This window comes from Carcharhinus amblyrhynchos, chromosome 6 (assembly GCF_965287045.1).
Source record: "Carcharhinus amblyrhynchos chromosome 6, sCarAmb.v2.hapA, whole genome shotgun sequence".
Classification (NCBI taxonomy): domain Eukaryota; kingdom Metazoa; phylum Chordata; class Chondrichthyes; order Carcharhiniformes; family Carcharhinidae; genus Carcharhinus; species Carcharhinus amblyrhynchos.
In genome coordinates this window covers 46350718-46377642 of record NC_137329.1, presented here as the reverse complement: position 1 = coordinate 46377642, position 26925 = coordinate 46350718, and the positions used below count along the sequence as shown (strand labels likewise).

The 26925-nt window shown below is 41.7% G+C and overlaps 1 protein-coding gene across 1 annotated transcript in view; it reads right to left on the bottom strand.

Moving 5' to 3' along the window:
• ddb1 (damage-specific DNA binding protein 1) overlaps nt 1–26925 on the bottom strand; it is an 88366-nt gene that overhangs the window by 30851 nt on the left and 30590 nt on the right. Inside the window, exons 14-21 of the mRNA XM_080190378.1 lie at nt 22039–22202; nt 17367–17474; nt 15731–15938; nt 15401–15496; nt 10716–10827; nt 2055–2178; nt 1203–1367; nt 345–439 (exon numbers count right to left, since the gene is read on the bottom strand). Of these exons, the coding sequence (XP_080046504.1) occupies nt 345–439; nt 1203–1367; nt 2055–2178; nt 10716–10827; nt 15401–15496; nt 15731–15938; nt 17367–17474; nt 22039–22202 (1072 nt within the window). The remainder of the gene's footprint in view (nt 1–344; nt 440–1202; nt 1368–2054; nt 2179–10715; nt 10828–15400; nt 15497–15730; nt 15939–17366; nt 17475–22038; nt 22203–26925) is intronic.

Sequence of the window (26925 nt, the reverse complement as noted above, 5' to 3'; positions counted from 1 at the left end):
ACTGATTTTTCTCCCCCCAACCCAGGAAGAGCGAATAAAATGTAAAAATACATGCAAAGTTGCAGACCGTTTGGTGTCAACAGAATGCTAAGTGAGACATTATGTGCAGCAACAGGAGCCTCCTTAAAAGGGGGAGAACAAAGAAAAACATACCAAACTACAAAACATGCCAATTTTTAACAGGCAAAAACAGCTTCTATTCTTAGATTTTTCACACAGCAAGACTACAACACTGACACCACGAACAATTTACATTCACCAAAGGACAATTTTAAGCAGGCAGACTCTATACAAAGCAAGGTCCCCCAGCAAAGAAAAGCTCAAAATCTTATAGGCTTAAATACCGTGCTGTTGATGCTTGCCAGCAACTTGCCATTGAACTCTACCATAGAATATACAGCACCTTTTACTTCTTTTTCTGCTACTGTCTGAAGTTTACCTGTTTAATGAAACAATATGTTAGTTAAAATATCAAATCTTGTTCTTTAAAGAAAAGTCCATTGAGAAGCGTGTGGGTAAATTGGAGGAAGAGCACTGGTTGATAGAGTTTTCAAAAATAGGTCTGAATGAATCCTGTAACTGTCTGCGCTTCTGGTATGACATAGAATCCCTACTGTGCATAAGGAGGCCATTTGGCCCATCGAGCTTGCACCTACAACAATCCCACCCAGCATCGATCCCTGTAACACGGATTTACCCTGCTAATCTCCCTAACATTAAGGGACAGTTGAGCATGACTAATCCACCTAACCCACATATCTTTGGACCGTCAGAGGAAATCTTAGCACCCGGAAGAAACCCACAGGAAGAACCCAAGACCGGAATTGAATCCAGGTCCCAGAGCAGTGGTAGCACCACTGTGCTACCGTGCCGCACATATACTCCAACTGTACTGTAGGAGAAGGGGCAGTCAGTATTTTTCAGTATTGGTACATGGAGAATTCTATGGTTCAGAACTTCAGTCATAGTACAAGTGAAATGTAATGGTTCGGAAGCCTTCAGTAAACATACATTTGGGTCAGGACTGTTCAGTGATGGTGCAGGGAGAATTCTGCAGGGCAGAAGCAATACCATTGCCTCTCACAGCACCACAATCTACACCATGTTGAAATCATTGGGTTTGGGGACCTAGAGGAAAATAAAACTAATTGGACCTTCTAGAAACTGGTTTACAACAAATATAAGCTGAGGACATGACCTACCATCACAGTACTGAAACACAATGATTCGCCCTTGTTTTGGTTCTGCTTCTTCAGGATATACCATTGCTGTGCCTACAATGAAGTATGTATTCGGATCTTTGCCTAATTTGCAGGACACAATACTTAGTGCATACTCGTTCTGAAGGAACTGGTGAGCATGAAGAACTGAAAACAGGAAACAATGTCTTGTTAAAACTAAAGGGATCTGAACAAACAACCTGGTTACATAAGTTTGCACAAAACAAAACAAAATAGAGATCCATAGCGCTGTTTGCTCGCAACAAGGTCAGCAGTTGAACTGGCATTATTACCACTAGAGAGAAAAGGAATAAAATCAAAAGTAATACTCCTGGTCATAGTAAGTCTTTTTCTCTCCACAGAAGCTCCCTAATCTTCTGAGTATTTCCAGTATTTTCTGCTTGTATTTCAAATCATGAGTGCCTCTTACATCTGGCAAATGCATTTTTCCCACCAAAAGCAGGAACATAACAAACACAATATGAGAAATAATTAGTTCTGTAAAATATTATAGCTAATAGTGACAAGTATTTGATAGAGAACTAAACTTTTCGAAGAAAACAAATAGGAAGGTGTGCTGGCAGCACTTCGCACTCTTCACAAATTGCAGATAGCACAGCATCACTGCCTACTATTAATTATGTGTGTGTCAACAAGGTAACTAACAATTTAAATACATCCAGTGAATTATTTTGGTTGCTTTTAAGTTGCTTTGTTTTTAATCAGTATTGCAGACCAACTGCTCCCTCTGGCCTGACTCAACCTGCATTCTGCCAGCAGTTAGGTGAAATGTTAAGATGCTTGGTGAAACTTCAAAAAACTGACTCTATTTACCTTCAAAAGTATGTTGGTCTATGATTAGTAGATTGTGGACTTCCACTTCATCCCCAAATGAGCTCTCATGTTGTGAAGTACTACTTGGGAACAGCTTACTGGAGCTAACACTGGTAGAAAGAGCCTGAAGGGAGAACAAGGCATACTTCAACAAGGTAAGAAATGAAGAACACAGTACATTCACAGCCAGAGAGCCGTGCCACCTTTAACAAATCAGTGTGCATACATAATAATACTTTTAAACATTGGTCCTCATTACAGCCTTGTGATCATTGTAGCTTGCCTCCCCAGTTTGTGCCCTTTGAAAGATTTGCTACAAAACATGCCTTCAGTGCTACTTTTCTTTTACTTGCTCTGCAATTAATTACATTAAGGGAATGATTCCAACAGATGATGGTCATCTTAGATTCTATTAACAGAAAGTACTCTATTTAAACATAAAAGTGTGTAATGCAACCATGTCCTACATTTTCATTTTCCCCTCTTCCCCCAGAGAAATAACTGGTCTCTACTTGGCAATGGTTACATGATTTAAATAGGTGCTGTCATTTTAGAGAACTATACAATCAGATTTGTATGTTATCATTTCTTGATATACATCTTGCAGCATTGCTGAGTGTTCTTTGGAGAAGATATGCTTTGGGTAAGAGATAGGTTGCGTTGGAGGCCTTGGGGAAGAAATGTTAAGGGGTATCAAAGAGTCATCAAAGCATTTTGCACTCTTCACAAATTGCAGATAGCACAGCATCACTGCCTACTATTACTTATTTGTGCATCAACAAGGGTACTAACAATTTAAATATATCCAATAAATTATTTTGGTTGCTTTTAAGTTGCTTTGTTTTTATCTGTATTGCAGACCAACTGTTCCCTCTGGTTGGAATCAATTGGCATTTTGGCAGCTCACTGAAGCATCAAAACGTTCAGAATTTCAGAAACATATTGCACATTTAGGTCAATGTTTGTTGTTCTAGTTCCGTGAAGGACAGATACACTTCTTTCACAAGGACCTGTCCAACTCCCTTTTAAAATTACTTATCAAACCAACTTCCACCACCTCTCCAGGTAGAGTATTTCAGATCCCAACAACTCTGTGACAACATCTATTGTAATCTTTCTTCTACATCGTTTGTTAATTTTAATTCTACAACATCTGGTCAGAGGAATCAATTTTCACTATCTACTCACATCAAAATATCTCAACATCTTTATTTTTGGTTGCCTCTTATCCATCCTCCATGCCAAGGAGAGCTACATGACCTTCTCCAACCTCTCCTCTAACTGAAGTCCATCAACCCTGGTAATATCTTGGAAAGTCTTTTCTCTACCTTTTCCAATGACTTTATATCTTTCCTTAGTGTGGAGCTCAAAACTGTCCAGAGTGTTTTAGCTGGAGCCTAACTATAGAATGACATAGAATATAAAGAAAAAAAAGGCCATCCAGCACTGCCAGTTCATGCCAATATTATCCTCTTCTTGTTCCTCATCCCATCCTGCCTCACCACCACCACCTCTGTAGAATGGGCAACGCGTGCAGCAACTTTTCCATCCCAAGAAATAAATTTTAAAATTTGTTAATAATAGAGACCAGAGCTGATGCTCACTATTAGTTGTCACATAACATTCCATGCACTGATCTTACTGATGAGGCACAGTACCACATCAAAGACATTAGTATATTTAGACTTATTACATTGACGTTACCTTTGTTTTATCTGTTTCTATTCAAAAAATTTAATGAGACTTTCCCTCTTGAAATTAATGTTGACTATTTATTATGTTTTTGATTTCTATTCATTATTACAATTTTGGTTCCATTTTCCCTTTTAGTGAAGATTGTTTTTCTTTTTCAACTAACCAGATTAAGCTGATTGTTTAATTTCCTGGACAAGTTTAAGCTCCCGCAAGAATAAATATAAAATTAGCTCTTCACCAATGCTCTGGCTTAACACTGTTTTTAAACAAACAATATATCTGTAATAATGCTTCTACTACATCTTCTCCAGATTATTTTAAAATACATGATTTATAAAGTTCAAGGATGCCTTTGCTTTTCTAGTCTCTGCATTTATAAACCCAAGTAATATGTAATCACCTAATCAATTTGCCTGGTCAACTTAAAGGATTTACGGATATGAACACCAATGTGTCTCTGCTGAGGGGGAAAACTATGTTAAACATCTCAAACAGGAAGATGAACGTTAATGATAGTTGGATTACATTAACTGCAAACTGTGAAACAGGAACATCAAGGCACTTCAACAAGCATTATCTGTCAAAGGCACTCAGTAATCACGATCAGATCTTGAGTTGCCATAGAATCAGAAAAGTTTTGAGATAATAAAGCCCAGATCTTCCACAGATAACATGCATTATGAGGTAACCCCACTAAACTCTGAATAATTTTGAAAAGGGGTTGGAGCATGCCTGAAGGAATCGCCGAGATGTGAATGCAGATACAAATAATACAAGAACCAAAGCATCCGCACGACTGTCAACTGGAACTTATCAGTCCTAGTTTGATAGAAAATAGGGCATTAAAGATTCAGTAGATTATGAGCAATCATCATCTGGTAAATTGGCCAACTGTATACAAGATGCATTGCAGCAATGCACCAAGGCTCTTTCAACAGTGTCTTCCAAACCCACCACCTCTAAACTGAGAACATTAGGGCAATAGATGCATGGGAACAGTGTCACCTCAGAGTTTCCCTCCAAGCCACATACCATCCTTTACTATTGCTAGGTCAAAATCCTAGAACTCCTTTCCTAACTGCATAGTGGGTGTTTTTACAACACAGACTGCAGCGGTTTAAGGCAGCGCCACCACCTTCTCAAGGACAAAGAGGGATGGGCAATAGTTGCTGGCCTAGCCAGCAATGTCCACATCGCAAACAAATAATTTCAAACAAAATAAAGCACTTAAGTCTCCAGGAGAGGTTGAGTTGTCCTTTCTTATTTAATATGTATTAATGGTTAAATAAAGGTAATCTCTGAAAAAGTATGCCTTCCAAGATTCAAGTCGACAAAGCCAACTTTACTCATCTGTTCTAAATTATGTCTTAGAAAGTGTATCAATTCACACTTAAATACACTGAATGTCAGATGCCAATCTTCTGCCCATGTTACCATCCTGTCTGAGTCATCCTGAAGTCTATAACTATCCTCTTCTATACCTATTAGTTGTCTTGTTTTGCATCATCTGCAACTTTAAAATGCTGCTTCTTCTAGCCAAATCATTAATAAAAAAAAGTTATAAAAAATGGATAAAATGGATTAATGGATAAAAAACTAACTCCAAGAAACCACTCCAAACCAACTCCCAGTCTGAAAACATCTACCACTCTTTGCTTCATATCACTAAGCAAACATCCACATCTCCTCTCAATTTCATGAGCTTCTAACTTCCTAATAAGTCTCCTGCATTACATTTGCCACATCAAGTCCAGTCCACTCCACTCAATCAAATGAGAAAATCAATATTACCATTACAAAATCCATTCTGGCTCTATTTGATTTGCCCATGCCTCTCTAAATGGAAGTTTATTTTTCCCAGTAATGATTTCAATAACTGCCCTGACCTCCCAAATTGGGCTCACTGGCTGTAGTTTCTTGGGTTATCCTCAATCTCTTTCTTGAGTAATGGTATAACATTAGCAACACTTTAGTCTTCTAGTACTACTCCTTGCTTCCAAAGACTGCAACCAGTACCTCTATTTTTGTTGCGCTTCCTACAACAACCTAGGATGTTTTTCACCTGGTCTAGGTGACTCAGCAACTTCAGTGATCCTTTTAGTGCCTTGTTTCCATCAATTATTTGTCCTGATCATAACTTCCCTCTCCTCTTTTAGAGTAATCTCAATAACATCCTTTCAAAAGGCAGGTGCTGTGTAATCATTTAATACTTTAACCAGATCCTCTGCCTCTCGGATCTTAATAGTCCAATCTTTTGCCCAAGTTAACTTCTTATACATTATACAATTAAAATATATTTAGGATTCATTTTGCTGGCCAATATTTTTTCAACCTCTCTTTTCCTCCTGTATTAATTTTGGGAACTAAGGATCTGCAGAGGGAGTACGAAAAGCTGGGTATCAAATTAAAAAGCAGAACCGACAAGGTGGTTATCTCTGGATTACTCCCTGAACCACGTGCAGATGCGGGTAGGGTAAATAGGATTAAAGAGATGAATGGGTGGCTCAGGGATTGGTGTGGGAGGAATGGGTTTGAATTTACAGAGCATTGGCACCAGTATTGGGGCAGGTGGGACCTGTTCTGATGGAATGGTCTTTGTCTGAACCATGCTGGGACCAGAGTCCTGGCGAATCGTATAACTAGGACTGTAGATAGGGCTTTAAACTAATTGGGGGGGGGGGGGGGGGGGGGGGCGCGCAGGGGGTGTGTGCAGGGGTAGGAGAAATTACAATATCGAAAGTTAAAGAGAGGGTACGGACATGGGAAAACATTGAGGATGTCCCAATAATAAAGGGAGTAGGGGGCCTGAGAAAGGTTGATAGCGTTTCTTCAAATAGGGTACAGATAAAGGCTGGGATAAAGACACTTTACCTGAATGCACGAAGCATTCGGAACAAAGTGAATGAGCTGGTGGCGCAGATCAGCACAAATGGATATGATCTGGTGGCCATTACGGAAACATGATTACAGGGTGACAGGGACTGGGAGCTGAATGTCCAGGGGTATCAAGTGTTTAGGAAGGATAGACGGGAGGAAAAAGGGGGTGGGGTAGCTTTGTTGATTACGGATAACATTAAGGTGGTTATAAAGGAAGATATAGGCTCCAAAGAGCAGAACATGGAATTGTGGGTGGAGATAAGGAGCAGTAAGGGGAGGAAGACACTGGTGGGTGTGGTCTGTAGGCCCCCAAATAATAACTTAGAGGTGGGGCAGGCTATAAACAAGCAAATAAATGATGCGTGCAGAAATGGAGTGGCGATAATTATGGGGGATTTCAATCTGCATATTGACTGGTTGACCCAAGTCGGACGTGGTGGAGTTGAGGGAGTTCTTGGAATGCTGTCGGGATAGTTTCCTTGAACAGTGTTGACGGAACCAACGAGGGAGCGAGCTATCTTAGATCTGGTGTTGTGTAACGAGGCAGGAAGAATTAGGGATCTTGTTGTGAGGGATCCTCTTGGGATGAGCCATCATTGTATGGTTGAGTTTTTGATGCAGATGGAGGATGAGAAAGTAGGGTCCCGAACCTGTGTCCTCTGTTTGAATAGAGGGGAGTACGATAGGATGAGAGGGGAATTGGCAAATGTAGATTGGGGGCGCAGATTGGTTGGTAGGACGGCTGAGGAACAGTGAAGGATCTTTAAGGAGATCTTTCTCGGTGCTCAGCAGAAATATATTCCGATGGTAAAGAAGGAATGTGGAAGAAGGGGTAATCAGCCATGGTTATCGGAGGAAATAAAGGAGAGTATTAAATTAAAAGCTGATGCGTTTAGAGTGGCTAAAAGTAGTGGGCGAGTAGAAGATTCGGAGAGGTTTAAAAATCAATTAAGAATGACTAAGAAGTTGATAAAGAAAGGAAGGATAGACTATGAAGCTAAACTAGCACTAAATATAAAAAAGGACAGTAAGAGTTTTTACAAATATATAAAGGGGAGGAGGCTGGCTAGAGTGAATGTTGGACCCTTAGAGGATGAGAGGGGGGATTTAGTAGTGGGAGATGAGGAAATGGTGGAGGCCTTAAATAACTTTTTTGCCTCGGTCTTCACGGAGGAGGACACGAATAGTTTGCCGGATATTAAGGGTAGAAGGATGGTAGGAGTTGAGGGCCTGAATGCAATTACTGTCACTAGAGAGGTGGTGCTTGATAGACTAACGGGACTGATGGTGGACAAGTCCCCAGGACCGGATGGAATGCATCCCAGGGTTCTGAAGGAAATGGCAGGTGATAGTAGATGCCTTAGTGATTATTTACCAAACTTCGCTGGATTCTGGGGAAGTGCCGGAAGATTGGAAAACAGCTAATGTTACGCTGCTGTTCAAAAAAGGTAGCGGGCAAAAGGCAGGGAATTATAGGCCGGTTAGTTTAATGTCTGTAGTTGGAAAAATGCTTGAATCCGTCATCAAAGAAGAAATAGCAGGGCACCTAGAAAAGAATGGTTTGATAGAGCAGACGCAACACGGATTCGTTAAGGGGAAGTCATGTTTAACAAATTTATTGGATTTCTATGAGGATGTGACTAGTGCAGTAGACAGAGGGGAACCGGTGGATGTGGTGTTTCTCGATCTTCAAAAGGCGTTTGATTAGATGCCGCACAAAAGGTTGCTTCAGAAGATTAGGGGGCATGGAGTTGGGGGTAAGGCGTTAGCGTGGATAGGGGATTGGTTGTCTAATAGGAGGCAGAGAGTTGGTATCAATGGGTGCTATTCTGATTGGCGGTTGGTGACTCGTGGAGTGCCAGAGATCGGTGCTGGGGCCTCAGCTATTTACCATTTATATAGATGATCTGGAGGAGGGGGCTGAGTGTAGGGTAGCAAAATTTGCTGATGACACAAAGATGAGTGGAAAAGCAAATTTAGTGGAGGGTGTGGAAAGTCTGCAGAGGGATCTGGATAGGCTGAGCGAGTGGGCAAGGACCTGGCAGATGGAGTATAACGTTAGCAAGTGTGAGGTTACGCACTTTGGCAGAAATAATAGTAGGAGGGATTACTATTTAAAGGGCGAAAAGCTGTAGCATGCTACAGTGCAGAGGAACCTGGGGTCCTTGTGCATGAGTCGCAAAAACCCACTCTGCAGGTGCAGCAGGTGATCAAGAAGGCGAATGGAATGTTGGCCTTTATAGCAAGGGGGATAGAATATAAAAGCAGGGAGGTCTTGCTGCAACCGTACAGGGCACTGGTGAGGCCGCAGCTGGAGTACTGTGTGCAGTTTTGGTCGCCGCACTTGCGCAAGGATATTTCGGCCTTGGAGGGAGTGCAGAGGAGGTTCACTAGGCTAATACCGGAGATGAGGGGGTTAGACTATGAAGAGAGACTAAATAGACTGGGTCTGTACTCGTTGCAGTTTAGAAGGATGAGGGGGGATCTTATAGAGACCTATAAGATAATGAAAGGGATGGATAGGGTAGAGGTAGAGAGATTCTTCCTGCTCAGAAAGGACAGCAAGACTAGAGGGCACAGCCTCAAGATAAGGGGGGGCAGTTTAGAACGGAATTGAGGAGGAACTTCTTCACTCAAAGGGTGGTGAATCGCTGGAATTCTCTGCCCATTGAAGTGGTGGAGGCTACCTCACTGAATATATTTAAGTCACGGGTAGATAGGTTTTTGACAGACAAGGGAATTAAGGGTTATGGGGAGAAAGCGGGAAACTGGAACTGAGCCACTTCAGATCAGCCATGATCTTGTTGAATGGCGGGGCAGGCTCAAGGGGCTAGATGGCCTACTCCTGCTCCTATTTCTTATATTCTTAACCAACTCTCATGTATTTTACACTAGAATCCTGATTTTTAACTGAAGCTTACTCAAAGTCTGCTTTCGATTTAGCCAAAGCAGCGAGACCTTTCTGGTCAAAGGCACCATTTTGTGGTCAAGGGCAGCAAGGAAATCCTTTAACTGCTAATATGAAACCACTGACTGACAGCAATTGCTTTCCTTTATTACTTTTAGATCCATGCATGGTTCCTTTCTCTTTCTCGAAACATGACATACTTCAGTTGCACATCCAAACAAAAATTCCATCTCTCCCCTAGATCATTTCCATGCTGTTGGACTGCCACTTGGGCACCAAGTTGTGAATGAGGCATGATGTTCAAGAGTTGAACATCAAGGAAGACATTTTACTTTCACACCTGTCTTTGCCTCCATCACTCTTTCTGCATGTTCACGTTGAACCAAACATAAATCACAGCATTCTCTCTGACCTTGAATTGAGTGTCAAACCTTATGCCCTATAAATTGCTAAGAACACTTACCTCCAGCCCTGCAGCATTATATTGCCCTATGACCTACTACATGCCCATGACCACATAAACATAAACATTTGACAAAATCTTTTTAACCTCTAGACTGGATTCCTCCGACATCCTTCCAAATTTCTAACCACCCAAAACCTTGCTGTTGTATCCTGTCCTGTACTAAACCCCAATCAACCATCATCCTAATCCTTACTGAGCTCCAACAGATCTTGACCTTGTCCAAAAATCCCCTCCACAGCAAAGGATACACGAGGGTCTGGAGCTTTTTTTTTCATATTCATTTGCAGGACACAGACGGTGCTACTTGGCCAGCATTTATTGCCCAGCCCTCGTTGCCCTTGCTCAGAGGGCAGGTGAAGGTCAACCACATTGCTGTGGCTCTGGAGTCACATGTAGGCCAGACCAGGTAAGGACAGCAAATTTCCTTCACATTAGTGAACCAGATGGGTTTTTCTGACAATTAAATATGGTTTCATGGTCATCAGTAGATTCTTATTTTCAGATATTTTTCATGAATTCAAATTCCACCACCTGCTGTGACCAGATTCGAACCAGGTCCCCAGCTGAGTTTCTGGATTTACAGTCTTACAATAATATCACAAGGCATCACTTTTACTCCTTATGAACAGTGGTGGTCCACTTTTCAATGCGTGCCCGTTTTAAAAAGATTTTAATGTCTAAAAGTTTAAAGCATTTTCTCTAAGTAAGCATTTACCTGAGTGCTAGCACTTGGTCTCAGTACAGTGGTACCTCCACTTGGGTCCAACACTTCCACTCTGCTGCTTACCAGACCAAAGCACTGCGATGCCTCTTGGTAACAAATTCTCCTGCACAACAAGCAAAAGAAAATGTAAGAGAAAGCACAAAATAAAGGAAATTTGGATGAGCAAATTTTGCTGTAGGCCTAACAAAGAAGAATATTTTGTACTTTTGCGTAAGTATTTCAATCAACAGCATGATGTAGTAATGCCTGTGTTGGATTCGGATGGGCACAGTAAGAAGTCTCACACCAGGTTAAAGTCCCACAAGTTTATTTGGAATCACAAACTTTTGGAGTGCTGCTCCCTCACCTGAGGAGAACAAAAAACTAGACACTGTGAAGAACGGACAATCTAAATGTATTTGCCATCAGTGACATAAAACTTATCCTTATTTGGTATTATCGTGGTGATGTTATTTAGATTGGTCACAGTTTGGATCAACCAGGTTGTTGTAGCACAGCACAGGAAATGTATTGACCTGACCCAGGTGCGATGTGTTGAAACTGTCCCTGAAATTGAAGTATTCTGTTCCAAGCACTAAAACCATCCTGATGATGAGCACAAAACATCACAAAATATTACACTTTGCACATCCCTTGCTGCATCATAAACACTCAATTGCGTTCTGACAAATTGCATAGAAGTGCTCGACTGAATTATTGCCTTGTAACTTGTTGTCAACTATTCATTACTCTGTATCAACACAAGCAACAAAACTATCACCTTGCTTATTTCCTGATTAGACAGGCTATCCCCTCAATTACAGCCTCCAAACTGTCACCATATGCGACATAAAAACAAAAATTAGTGAACATATCCGGGCGTCTGGAAAAAAATTCCAATAAAACATTTGAGAAATCTCAGCCAAAATATTAACCTGTCTTTCTCTTAATTGCTGATTGACCTGCTGACCATTATTTGTTTTTATTGCACATCACTGGCATTTGCACTGTACATCAAAATGGTTTCAACACAATTGTTAAAATAAAATTATTTCTGTTCTCATAAATCCTAAGAATATTTTATAAATGCTGAAGCTTTTTTTAAATAAAACTCAAAACAAATATTTACAAAGGCTGTCAACCCAGACAATATGTTGATACTTTTTTTGGGTTCAGCAGCTGCATTTTTTTTTGTACCAGCTTTCTCTCTTCTGCCATTGTCCTTGTTGGCTTTTGCTAAGTGTAGTACCGCAGGTATCACTTGCGCCAAACTACACCTTAAATGATCTTTCACATAGTGGGTAACAGGACATTCCATTAAAGCGTGCATGTGGAAGCAAGCCATTCCAACACAGTGTTGAGATTGAAATTGAGTTCAAATCTGTCCCACTTTCCCATAGAAGCCATTGAATAGCAAATAGGAAATGAAATCCTGGTTGGGTTTTATTTCTCTTGCTCAAGATGATGAGGCCACCTGTTGCACGCTAAGACTAAGTGTAGTGGCGCTTCAAGCGCTGCTCAGGCATAATCAATTAATATTCCTGGCCTGTAATAAACCAAACTAAAACCACCTCATTTGTGTGGACTGCAAGCATAAGAACATAAGAAATAGGAGCAAGAGTAGGCCATCTAGCCCTTCGAGCCTGCCCCGCCATTCAATAAGATCATGGCTGATCTGTCGTGGCTCAGTTCCACATTCCCGCCCTCTCCCCATAACCCTTAATCCCCTCTCTTATCAAAAACCCATCAACCCGCGTCTTAAAAATATTTAGCGACGCAGCCTCCACCACTTCAACGGGCAGAGAATTCCAGAGATTCACCACCCTTTGAGTGAAGAAGTTCCTCCTCAACTCGGTTCAAAACCGCCCCCCCTTTATCTTGAGGCTGTGCCCCCTAGTCCTACTATCCTTTCTGAGCGGGAAGAGTCTCTCCACCTCTATCCTATCCATCCCATTCATCACCTTATACGTCTCAATGAGATCTCCCCTCATTCTTCTAAACTCTAACGAGTACAAGCCTAGTTTATTCAGCCTCTCCTCATAGCTCAACCCCCTCAACTCCAGCATCAGCCTAGTAAACCTCCTCTGCACTCCCTCCAAGGCCAAAATATCCTTGCGCAAGTACGGCGCCCAAAACTGCACACAGTACTCCAGCTGCAGCCTCACCAATGCCCTATACAGCTGCAGCAAGACCTCCCTACTTTTATATTCAATCCCCCTCGCTACGAAGGCCAGCATCCCATTTGCCTTCCTGACCACCTGCTGCACCTGCAAGCTGGGTTTTTGCAACTCATGCACAAGGACCCTGAGGTCCCTCTGCACCGTCGCCTGCTGCAGCTTTTCGCCCCGTAAGTAATAGTCCTTCCTACCATTATTCCTACCAAAGTGGACCACCTCGCACTTGCCAACATTAAATTCCATTTGCCAGTTCCTGGCCCATTCGCCCAGCCTATCTAGATCCTTCTGCAGACCCTCCGCACAATTTGCCGTTCCACCAATCTTGGTGTCATCAGCAAATTTCGACACCATACACTCGGTTCCCTCCTCCAGATCATCTATATAAATGGTAAATAGCTGAGGCCCCAGCACCGACCCCTGGGGCACTCCACTAGTCACCATCCGCCAATCCGAATAGCACCTATTTGCCTCCTATTTGACAACCAATCCTCTATCCACGCTAACACCCTACCCCCAACTCCATGTCCCCTGACCTTCTGCAATAACCTCGTGAGGTACCTTGTCAAACGCCTTCTGAAAATCAAGAAAGACCACATCCACCGGCTCTCCTCTATCCACCGCCCTAGACACTTCCTCATAGAACTCCAGTAAATTTGTCAGACCCGACTTCCCTTTAACGAAACCATGCTGCGTCTGCTCAATCAAGCAATTCCCCTCAAGATGCCTCGCTATTTCCTCCTTGATGACGGATTCTAACATTTTACCTACAACAGACGTTAAACTAACCGGCCTATAATTCCCTGCCTTTTGCCTGGCACCGTTCTTAAACAACGGCGTAACATGTGGAAATTGAGGTCCAGGTGGGTCTGGTGAAGGGGATAACCCTCTCAGAATGAATAGCAGTCACCAGAAAGTGCTGATTGAGATTTTCATATTTTCTATACTAAATACTTGTATATTACACAATGCAATTTATTCATCATAAGGAAACCATTGACCTCTACAATGATGTGCTCATTTGCTACTGGTGCTTTTAACCACTTCAAACCTGTTCCAATCACTTGAAGCAAATGCTTCAGAGCAAAGGTCATATTTGATCCTCCCATGGATTGCATAAAAGTCATCTTCAAATAACCTTAATAAATGATTTATGTATTGAAACCATATACACACACAACTACTGTAAAAAAAAAACACAGCCAATAATCTAAAAATGGATGAGCTCAGTAACACATTGAATGAGAACATTTCAAGGTCTACAAATAATATTCTGGTAGCTAAACAATTTATAGCGCCAGTACTTAGCCTGGACAGCAGCTAAGAATACAAGTGGGTGCCATTTCTTTTTAGCACACTGACCACATGACTAACAGAATCACATTCATCAAGCTTCACTGGTGGCCCCCCGATGCCCAACCCGTACACCTTACAGCACTGTGTCCCGATCAATCCAGGAGCATCTGTCCAGGTTGCTACATGTGGGTAGGTTTCCCTACAACAGAGGCTCCAGTGCAAAGAAATGATTTGGCATCTTTTCAGATCAGTTCTATGTTATAACAAAATTGAAGTGTAGATATGAGATCACCATCAAAATATTATGACCTCAGCCGTCAAAAAAATTAATATTTGACCTTTGTGAAACATCCCGAATTACCTTCCTGCGTGTCATTATTGACTAAACGAAGGGAGGTAAGCGAAATAACTACCATTTTCCAACTAAAATGCATGGAACCATCCGCAACATTCAAATTTGTACATTAAATCTGTAGCAGCTTGCATAACTACTTTGGGTCTCAAAAGCAAGTAGGTAAGCAGAAAGGCATTGTAAATAAAGAATTCTTATTTGTATGAAAAAAAATTATGACACTATGTACAGATAATATATTGGAGATCTCAAAGCAGAGAAAACATTTTTAAGGAATGCATGGTCCTGTTGAAAACAGTATCGAGCTTTGTCAACAAAGCTGTTGCGTACAATGACATGTCACATACACCATTGAGTTCCAGACCACATAATCCATAGTTCAATATAAAGGTGCAGATGTTGGAAATCCACAATCTAGGTTTGTTTCAAACACTCATTCCCAAACCACAAATCATCGGATCAAAATGTCAAATCAGCTCCATGGAAAAGACTGTATGATTTAGGGATTGTTCTTTATCCCATTCACCCCTAATTAAACTGTTCTGTGATGGGGGGATTTTCAATATATGATTTATCATCATTTGAGACCAAGAAGTTCCTCATAGTTAGGAATACTCTAATGAATTCACTAGAATTAAACAGAACAACATATTTTTAAAAAACAGTTTTTCCACATAGTGCAACAAGCTGGCTGGTGCTGCAACAGGATATATCAGAGAGCAATCCCAGAACCAAGTCATCCATGACTGCATACAATATAAAGAAAGCTTAATGCACTTAACAGTTACAATATTCAATACTAACCACAAAGCCAAAATCTTGAAACTATTTATGTGTGATTCTGGTGACAAGAACAATAGGTGAGGAACACTTACTTCGGAGACTCATTAAGGGGAACTGTACGGATGTGTAGTTTCTGAATCTCATCAATGGTTCCTATGGTTAAAGTGCTGTTATTGGCCAAAGCCAAGCTGTCAGACAGAGGAAGAAAAGAAAATCAGAAAGCAATCACAGAAGATTAGGGGGTGAAAAATTTCAGTAAAGAAATCAAGATGGAAAGTGACAAAACATGAATGATTTTTAGCAAATAAAAGGTCAACCCAAATCTATACTGCAAACTATGTGCAATTAGAAAATTGTTTCTGGTAAAGGAATCAACCTTTGGAGTGTCTCCACCCACTGGAAATTGTTAATTCACCACTAACCTATCAGGGTATCCCTCAGAGTTAAGAGGACACATGTAGTTTACTTCCTTGAGGTTAACATTCGAGAAAACAAGCTTGTGATTGCTGCTGTAAATGACAGTGGGGCGGTCAGAACAGGCAAAAACATTTGTGGTAGATAAAGATCTGAAGGTTCGCAGAACTGTTGGCTGGGTCCCCAGTGTGACTTTCTTTCGGTCACTCAGCAAACCTAATTTAAAAATACAATTTAAAAGCATTAGGTTATCCCTATGAGTAATAATCAAAATCAAAATTAATTTGTCTCTTTTTCTCTGTTCCAATTTTCTTTCCTCAACTAAACTGCATGACTTGTGTTTCAGTACAGTTCCATAGGCACGTTACCCTCTTATATTTTACACAAACGACTTCTTCAGCACTAGCAGACTACTTGACCGTAGTGTGACTATGGTTGAGTCTGATCACATCCTAACAATCGCTTTTTAGCAGAGGATAGTGATCAGAAAAAGGATATCTGGGCATTTTTTCTCATTAATCTAAACAGAAATTTAATTTAGTGTGCTCATCATACTCTACAACTCAACTCAGCTAATTCACGGGCAACCCACCCACCCAACTACATTCTGCCCCATCAATGACCAAGATTGTAGACCACATATTTACTCCTCAGAACTCATTTTTATTGTAAAATCACATCATTCCTGGCTTAGAGGGATTGCCCAAGAGAGTACAGTAATACAGGCAGCAAATTTGTGATCACAGGCCTCGCCTGACAAGTGGGCTGAAGCACTTGACAGGTGACCATAAGGACCAGATGTCAGAGAGCACAGTAACTGAGCTACAGATGAGTCCATTGGAGGAGGGGGAAATGTTGCAACCCAGTGAAACAAAAACTGAGCATGCACACATCAATCTGTCAAACACAACTTACTACTGGACAGCCCTTTAATTTTCCTTCCTCAGAATCTCATGGCACAGAAGGAGGCCTCATGGCTCATCATACACATGCTGCCTCTTGGACAGAGAAATTCAATTAGTCCTGTACCCCTGCTTTGTTTCCCCCTCAAAGCCCTGAAAATTTTGTCAATGTCCTCTTCAAACCAGTTACTCTTCTTAGACAGTCCCTCACGATCAAGGGTGACTTGCTTCCACTTCAGTTCTATCTGATAAGTTCAATAAACCTGTTACTATCCTCCTCACGGTTTACACATTTCTGTATTTCATGTTATTTGCAAACTTTGAAGTCGTGCCCTGTATAACCAAATTTAAAATAAATAATAGTCCTAACACCACTGCATTTTTTTTTCCTGTCTAAAATCAACTGTTTACCCTAATTCCCTTCTATCTGGTCTGCAGCCAATTTCACATCCACACAGTCACAGCCCCTTTTATCCATTAGATTCAATTTTGCTAGAATCTGTTTTTTGTACAATATTTTCACTCCTTGTTACCCAAGGAATCAGAAATTCTCCAAGTAACAAAATCACAAATAAATGTAATTCCTTTCTTAAACAATAAATATTTATTTTCATAGCACTTATATGAGTAAGACTGTATAAAGCAATAACACTGAGCACTCTGATATTAACTGTTACCTTTCTATTGTTAATAGCCTACATATATATCTGGTGCAGCCAAATTTCCCTGAATACTACTTCACCTGTTTCTATTTCAAGTCCAAAGTAAAAGAGAGCACCATCACCCAAAGCACACAGCAGGTAATGGCTGCCTTCAAATGTTGTCATCAAGATGGATCGTGGAATGATCTCTGTGAAAACAAAGGAATAGCAGGAAACGAAGAAGGGAAGTGGCTATGTTTCAGAGACAATCAATAATAATCAAGGACTGGTTAACAGAAATAAGCATACGTGTTGATATTAAACCAATAGCAATATTGTGCGACTTTTTTTAAAGTACAGGTCCCAGCCCTCCTCTAAAGGCTACACTTTTATCTTTAGCTCATTTCAACTTTGAAACAGCAATATACTCATCTGAATATGAAAGTAGGCAGATTAGCAGTACAGCAGTGACACGACTAGAGTTCTGGAATGGAAAGACAATATTCTTCTCTTGCTGTATGTGCAAATGCCAAGCCAGAATATAAAATTTTATTTGACAGTTCTAACGTCAGAAATCTAAGCATAAAAGCCCATTTTGTGATCTAACATTACCGTAAGATTTTATCCACAATGTAATGTATCATGGATTATTACTACAATTAGTCTTAAACATGTGCACATTAGAAGTACTGTGTAGTTATCACAGGAAACTTTATAACTTCCCTTTAAGCTTGAAACTGCAGTCGTCATATTCATCAAAAAACTAATGGGTTTTTCTACATGGTGAGAGGTTTTGCTGTTGTCTTCCTCGCTCACACTCTCTCAAAATTATGCAAATAAATATAAATAAAACAAAATACTTTTACTCAACCACAGAAATTGTTTTATCAAGTCTAATCCATTGTTGCCAAGTACTTAGCTGACCTGTGATGCATTTTGGCTAATATCAAGTGTAGTATCAACGTGCTGTGCTTGGTTAAAGTCATTAGGTTACATTTTAGCTTCATTTGAAGCAATTTTTAAAAGTGGCATCTTGGCCTTTTGGCTAAGATGCAAATGAGATCAAGCTTTGGAGGAGGAGCTATTCCTACTCCAATCAGCATGGATCATGTAGATCAAGCCCAAGACAGAAGGTAAGAACCCTCTCGTCGGCTTGGATCGGGAATGTCTCAACTTGTTGAGACTCTGAATTAGACTTGATTTGGTTGAATTGGAATAAAAACAAAAAAAAAAGCCAAATTATTAGTTTTTAATGTTCTGTTAAAAATTTTAAACTATTTGTTTAATTTATTAACATTTTTCCTTGACTTCTTCATGGCAAGAAGTTTAAAATACAACTGAAGCGATTATAATTCCTTTCATTAAATCCTGATCCATGATAAACAAAGGACAATGTGATTAAAATTAGAAAATATGAAATACGCCCCAAGTAAAAATTCAGTAAATCCAACAGTACATAGAACATAGAACACCACAGCACAAACAGGCCCTTTGGCCCACGAGTTGCGCCGAACACATCAACACCTACCAATCTATAGACCTATCTATAACCCCCAATCCCATTAAACCCCATATACTCATCCAGAAGTCTTTTAAAAGACCCCAGCGAGTTCGCCTCCACCACCACTGACGGCAGCCGATTCCATTCACTCACCACCCTCAGTGAAAAACTTACCCCTAACATCACTTCTGTACTTTCCACCCCGCACCTTAAATCTGTGTCCTCTCGTAGCGACCATTTCAACCCGGGGAAATAGCCTCTGAGAATCCACCCTACCTATTCCTCTCAACATTTTATAAACTTCTATCAGGTCACCTCTCAACCTTCGTCTCTCCAAGGAAAAGAGACCGAGCTCCCTCAACCTAACTTCATAAGGCATGCCTCCCAGTCCAGGCAACATCCTTGTAAATCTCCTCTGTACCCTTTCAATAGCTTCTACGTCTTTCCAATAGTGAGGCGACCAGAACTGCACACAGTACTCCAAATGAGGCCTGACAAGGGTCTTATAAAGTTGCAGCATTACCTCCCGACTTCTAAACTCAGTCCCTCGATTAATGAAGGCCAGTACACCATACGCCTTCTTGACCACCTCCTCCACCTGCGAGGCCGATTTAAGAGTCCTGTGGTCCCGGACCCCAAGATCCTTCTGCTCTTCAACACTACTAAGACTCCTGCCCTTGATAGTGTACTCGTTCATCCCGTTGGTTCTGCCAAAATGGACGACTACACATTTATCCGCGTTGAAGTCCATCTGCCACTTCTCCGCCCAGTCCTGCATCCTATTTATGTCCTGCTGCAACTTTTGACATCCTTCCAGACCATCCACAACACCACCGACCTTCGTGTCATCAGCGAACTTACTTACCCATCCCTCCACTTCCTCATCCAGGTCATTTATGAAAATGACAAACAGCAAGGGTCCTAGAACAGATCCCTGGGGCACTCCACTGGTGACTGACCTCCATTCAGAAAAAGACCCATCCACAACCACTCTCTGCCTTCTGCAGGCAAGCCAATTCTGGATCCACAAGGCCAAAGGCCCTTGGATCCCATGCCCTCTCACCTTCTCAAGAAGTCTTGCATGGGGGACCTTATCAAACGCCTTGCTGAAATCCATGTACACCACGTCCACGGCACTTCCTTCGTCAATGTGTTCAGTCACATTATCGAAGAACTCAACTAGGCTCGTAAGGCACGACCTGCCCTTGACAAATCCATGCTGACTATTCCTGATCATGTCAAACCTCTCCAAATGCTCGTAAATCTTGTCCCTCAGAAGCCTCTCCATCAGCTTACCAACCACTGAGGTCAAACTCACCGGTCGGTAATTTCCCGGGCTATCTCTGTTCCCTTTCTTGAAAATAGGGACTACATCCGCAATCCTCCAATCTTCCGGAACCTCTCCCGTCTCCATTGACGACGCAAACATCATCGCCAGGGGCTCTGCAATCACTTCCCTCGCCTCCCACAGTATCCTGGGGTACATCCCATCTGGTCCCGGCGACTTATCTATCTTGATAGAATTCAAAAGTTCTAACACATCCTCCACTTTAATATCTACAAACTCAATCTTTTCCATCTGCTGTAAATCCGTAGCAAAATCTCCCAGATCAGCTTCCACCGTGAATACTGAGGCAAAGTACTCACTTAGCACCTCTGCCATTTCTTCTGGTTCCACACAGACCTTTCCCCCTTCACCTTTTATAGGTCCTATCCCTTCTCTTCTCATCCTTTTACCTTTCACATATTTATAGAAGGCCTTGGGATTCTCCTTAATCTTACCCGCCAAGGTCTTCTCATGACCCTTTCTGGCTCTCCTAATTTCCCTTTTTAGCTCCTTTCTACAGTCCTTATACTCCTCAAGATCCTTAGCCTCTCCTAGTTCCCTGAACCTTTTGTACACCTTCCCTTTCCTCCTGACTAGGTTCAACACAGCCTTCATGCACCACGGTTCCCGTGACCTACCAAAACCCCCTTGTCTCATCGGAACGTTGTCATGCAAAGCTCCAGACAAACATTCCTTGAATATCCGCCACCTTCCTTCGATACTTTTCCCTAAGAACGCCTCCTTCCAGTTTATTTGTCCAAGTAACTTCCTGACTTCTTCGTATCTCCCCTTACTCCAGACAAACACCTTCCTAGCCTGCCTGATCCTATCTCGTTCCAATGCAATTGTGAAGGAGATAGAATTATGGTCACCATTCCCAAGATGCTCTCCTACCGAGAGATCCATCACCTGCCCTGGTTCATTCGCCAGTACCAGGTCAAGTACAGCCTCTCCCCTCGTAGGCTTATCCACATACTGTGTCAGGAAACCTTCCTGAACACACCTAACAAACTCCTCCCCATCCAAACCCCTTACCCTAGGGATATTCCAGTTGATGTTTGGGAAATTGAAGTCTCCCATCACGACAACTCTGTTATTAATACATCTCTCCAGAATCTGTTTCCCTATCTGCACTTCAACTTCCCTGTCACTATTGGGCGGCCTATAGAATACACCCAGCAAAGTTTTCGACCCTTTGCTGTTCGTAACTTCCACCCACAGAGACTCTGTAGATAGTCCCTCCACGGCATCCTCTTTCTCTGCAGCCATGACACTGTCCCTGATCAACAGTGCCACTCCACCACCTCTTCTGCCACCCTCCCTGTCCTTCCTGAAGCATCTGAAACCTGGCACCTGAAGTATCCAGTCCTGTCCCTGAGACATCCGAGTCTCCGTAATGGCCACCACATCACATTCCCAAGCAGCAATCCACGCCCTAAGCTCATCTACCTTATTCACTACACTCCTTGCATTAAAATATATACACTTCAGCCCCTCAGTCTGGGCATTTCCCTTCTCTACCCCCTGTCTAACCTCCCTCCCATACTGCCTGCGGTCCTCCCCTACCTGGGAGCTAACCTCCTCCGTCCCAGTTTCCCCATCACAATTCCCTCCCCCCATCCTTTCTAGTTTAAAGTCCCCCCGGTAGCCTTAGCCAGTCTTCCCGCCAAGATATTAGTCCCCCTGGGATTTAAGTGCCACCCGTCCTTACTGTACAGGTCCCACCTACCCCTAAAGAGGTCCCAGTGATCTAGGAACTGAAATCCCTGCCCTCTACACCAGTCCCTCAGCCACGCATTCAGCCTCCACCTCATTTCATTTCTTCCCTCATTCTCCCGTGGCACAGGCAGCAATCCTGAGATTACTACCTTTGCTTTTCTCTTCCTCAGCTGCCTACCCAGTTCCCTATAGTCCCTTTTCACGAGTAATGTTGCTTCTCTCTTACCTCCTCCAAGCATTTCTTTGTGCAGTGTTTCAAATGATGGTAGTTTGAGGATCCGAGCTGAAATATCTGTCCAAAGCCCAATGGAACATAAGGGTGACATACTGCTACCCTCAGCCAATGGAGTGATGTCTAGGCAAGCCACTTCATGTTCCATCTCTATAAAGCTGGTGGAAATTTTTAAAAAATGATATTTGGTCAATTTCCACTGCATCTGTCTCCAAACTCAAGTTTTATAAGTAGAATATTGATTTATCTTCATTAAAGAACTTTATACTAATGGTTATGGGGTTTTCGTTTTACAAACAAAGGATTCTCACATCAGAAATCCATTTGTCCTTCCTCACAGTAGATTTATCTTCTCTGACATTAACACGGGACATCAGTAGAACAGATCAGGTTGCAAATTACAAAGCAAAACTGACTACCCAATTTGCCCATGACTACAATAAGCTTTGAAAGAGCAAATAAAAGGAACATTCACTCCTCCAAAGTCCTAGGTTCACATTTTCTTTTTCGATATACACTGTCAGCATATTATGAAGTTTTGTTTCCTTTGAAATTACACCTTGAAGGTCAATGCAATTGTCATCAAATATTATGGATTTACAAGTGAAGTATTATTGGGTTTGGAAGAAGGAATTGAGCTGCAGGGTGTTATTAGTTTGCAACACAAGGTGTTGTTTCAGATTCATCTTAGAGTGATAAAATTTAAGTCCTCGTTTATTGCAAGTGGATTTATTCAAAATGCAAGTTTCCACAATTGAAATTTATTCATCAAGTTCTTGACCAGAAAGTCACAAGTTCAAGTTCCATTCCAAGCTTTGAATACATGACATATGCTAAAATCTCAACTTCATACTGAAGGAATATTACAGTCACAGATGTTGATTTTGGTGCACTGTCAATCATTCTGGAGAAGAGTTATACTCGACTTGAAAGGTTAACTCTATTCCTCGCACTATAGATGCAGCCAGACCTGCTGAGTTCTTCCAACATTTTCTGTTTTTGTTATTAAACTGAGGCCCTATCTGCCTGCTCAAACAAAAGGAAAAATTCAATAGCACTATTTGAAGAAAGAGGGTTTTTAACATATCCCTGACAATACAGTTTTTAATCAATCAATCAGGAATTTGTGGAATCTAAACTAGGAAATAGGAGTCTGTCAGGAAAGAGAGGAAGTTTTAAGTAATCTATATTTGTATTTGTGGATATTAGAAACAATATATCATTTTCAGTAAGTTTAATTTTGTTTTTCTGTATATGAAAGGGTAAAGACTTTAGTTAGTTTCATGTTAATCAAAGGAGCCTGCATGTCTGTGGCTTTTCGCCACTTTAATTACAATTCAGACACAATCTAGTGCTTAAATGTGAAAACAAAACAAAGTGTAAAGAAAGACTAAGCTGTTGCATAGCAACCAGTGGCCCACCTGAAAAACAAAAATGTTGGAACCAGGTTTGAGGGGATAAAAAAAGCTACCACAGAAATTGCCAGCAGAGAGACACGACATTGGTGTAAGGGATACAAAGCAAGTCCCAGAATGCAAAAACAGATAGTTCCAGAAACCAGGGAATGAAAGAGAATCCCAGGAAGACTGAAGTCAAAAGGACAAAGAAATTGAATCTGAATAGGGCACTGTTCATTGAATTTAAAGAAAGGACAGATGTAGGCCCCCAGTAAAAACAGAGCTGAAAGGTCAGACTTGGTAAAGCCAGCAAGCATGAAGCCAGACATCTGATTTATGGTTGGCGACACCTTAATACAGCTTGTGACATCATGGTGTTCTATTGGTGTGGTTGGATAATTGAGAGATTGCGTGGAAGCTTGAATGCATGTGACAATCCAAGGCAGAGGAATACTGAAAAAAAGATCGAAATCCTGGAAGTGGATCCTTGGTGAAGGCATCCAAGAAGAACCATATTTGGGAGAAGATTCGAAGACATGTTTTACAAGAGTGGAAATACTCTTGTGGAAATCAAGAGTTCAAGAACATAAGAACATAAGAAATAGGAGCAGGAGTAGGCCATCTAGCCCTTCGAGCCTGCCCCGCCATTCAATAAGATCATGGCTGATCTGTCGTGGCTCAGTTCTACTTTCCCGCCCTCTCCCCATAACCCTTAATCCCTTCTCTTATCAAAAACCCATCAACCCGCTTCTTAAAAATATTTAGCGAGGCAGCCTCCACCACTTCAATGGGCAGAGAATTCCAGAGATTCACCACCCTTTGAGTGAAGAAGTTCCTCCTCAACTCCGTTCTAAACCGCCTCCCCTTTATCTTGAGGCTGTGCCCCCTAGTCCTACTGTCTTTTTTGAGCGGGAAGAGTCTCTCCACCTCTATCCTATCCATCCCATTCATCATCTTATACGTCTCAATGAGATCTCCCCTCATTCTTCTAAACTCTAATGAGTACAAGCCTAGTTTATTCAGCCTCTCCTCACAGCTCAATCCCCTCAACTCCGGTATCAGCCTAGTAAACCTCCTCTGCACTCCCTCCAGGGCCAAAATATCCTTGCGCAGGTGCGGCGCCCAAAACTGCACACAGTACTCCAGCTGCGGCCTCACCAATGCCCTATACAGCTGCAGCAAGACCTCCCTACTTTTATATTCAATCCCCCTCGCTATGAAGGCCAGCATCCCATTCGCCTTCCTGACCACCTGCTGCACCTGCAAGCTGGGTTTTGCGATTCATGCACAAGGACCCCGAGGTCCCTCTGCACCGTCGCCTGCTGCAGTTTTTCGCCACGTAAGTAATAGTCCTTCCTACCATTCTTCCTACCAAAGTGGACCACCTCACACTTGCCAACATTAAATTCCATTTGCCATTTCCTGGCCCATTCGCCCAGCCTATCTAGATCCTTCTGCAGATCCTTCAAGACAGACCAGCTGGCTCTGCGAAAAGCATCTGGGGAGGATTTGGTTTCAGAGTATGGTGCATCTGACTACATTTTGATTGTTGATTTACATGGACTGTAACTTATTGAGAACATAGTACAAAATATTTGTAATTTATGTTACCCTTAAAAATGTGTGTACCTCTATCAAGATATAAGGGATGAAGGAGTATTGTATCACAGTCAATCTTTTTATGTTTAATAAATGTATTTTCTTTTGTTAAGAGTTATTTGGCAGTCCTGTGACTCCTTTCATCTGTGTCTCTAAAAAGTAAAAGTTGCGGTCTATTGACTGTTCCATTCTGGCACTGGACTGTCAATATAAAAAACAGCTGGGATCATTACAGGTAGTAGACCACACAACCCCTCAAGCCTTCTTCACCTTGCTGTGAAACTATGTTTGCCTTGTCACTGCAGTACAAAAGTAATTAATTGTCTGTAAAGTATTTTAGGGTGTGGTCTATAGGCCCCCAAATAACTTTTGAGGTGGGGCGGGCTATAAACAAACAAATAATTGATGCATGCAGAAACGGAATGGCAATAATTATGGGGGATTTTAATCTGCATATTGAGTGGATGACGCAAGTCGGACGCGGTGGGCTTGAGGAAAAGTTTTTGGAATGCTGTCAGGATAGTTTCCTTGAACAGTATGTAACGGAACCTACGAGGGAGCGAGCTATCTTAGATCTGGTACTGTGTAATGAGGCAGGTAGAATTAGGGATCTTCTTGTGAGGGATCCTCTTGGGACAAGTGATCATAGTATGGTTGAATTTCTGATGCAGATGGAGGATGAGAAAGTAGGATCCCGAACCTGTGTCCTCTGTTTGAACAGAGGGGAGTACGACAGGATGAGAGAGGAATTGGCAAATGTAGATTGGGGGTGCAGATTGGTTGGTAGGACAGCTGAGGAACAGTGGAGGATTTTTAAGGAGATCTTTTTCGGTACTCACCAGAAATATATTCCGATGGTAAAGAAGGACTATAAGAGAAGAGATAACCAGCCGTGGTTATCGAAGGAAATAAAGGAGAGTATCAAATTAAAAGCTGATGCGTTCAGAGTGGCTAAAAATAGTGGACGATTAGAAGACTGGGAAAGATTTAAAAAATGAAGAATGACCAAGAAAGTGATAAAGAAAGGAAAGATAGAGTATGAAGCTAAACTAGTTCTAAATATAAAAAATGATCGTAAAAGTTTTTACAAATATATAAAGGAGACTGGCTAGTGTGAATGTTGGACCCTTGGAGGATGAGAGGGGGATTTAGTGGTGGGGAATGAGGAAACAGCTGAGGCTTTAACTAAGTTTTTTGTGTCGGTCTTCACGAAGGAGGACACAAATAGCTCGCCGAATATTAAACATATAAGGATGGTAGGAGATGAGGTCCTTAATGCAATTACTGTCACTAGAAAGGTAGTGCTTGACAGACTAACGGGACTGAAGGTGGACAAGTCCCCGGGACCGGATGGAATGCATCCCAGGGTTCTGAAAGAAATGGCAGAGGTGATAGCGGATGCCTTAGAAATTATTTATCAAAATTCACTGGACTCTGGGCAAGTGCCAGAAGATTGGAAAACGGCTAATGTTATGCCGCAGTTTAAAAAAGGTAGCAGACAAAAGGCAGGGAATTATAGGCCGGTTAGTTTAACGTCCGTAGTTGGAAAAATGCTAGAATCCGTCATCAAAGAAGAAATAACAAGACACCTAGAAAAGAACGGTTTGATCGAGCAGACGCAGCACAGATTCGTGAAGGGGAAGTCATGTTTAACGAATTTATTGGATTTCTATGAGGATGTGACTAGTGCAGTAGATAGAGGGGAACCGGTGGATGTGGTGTTTGTAGATTTCCAAAAGGCGTTTGATAAGGTGCCTCACAAAAGGTTGCTGCAAAAGGTTACGGAGTTAGCATGGATACAGGATTGGTTGTCTAATAGGAAGCAGAGAGTTGGAATCAATGGGTGCTATTCTGGTTGGCAATTGGTGACTAGTGGAGCGCCGCA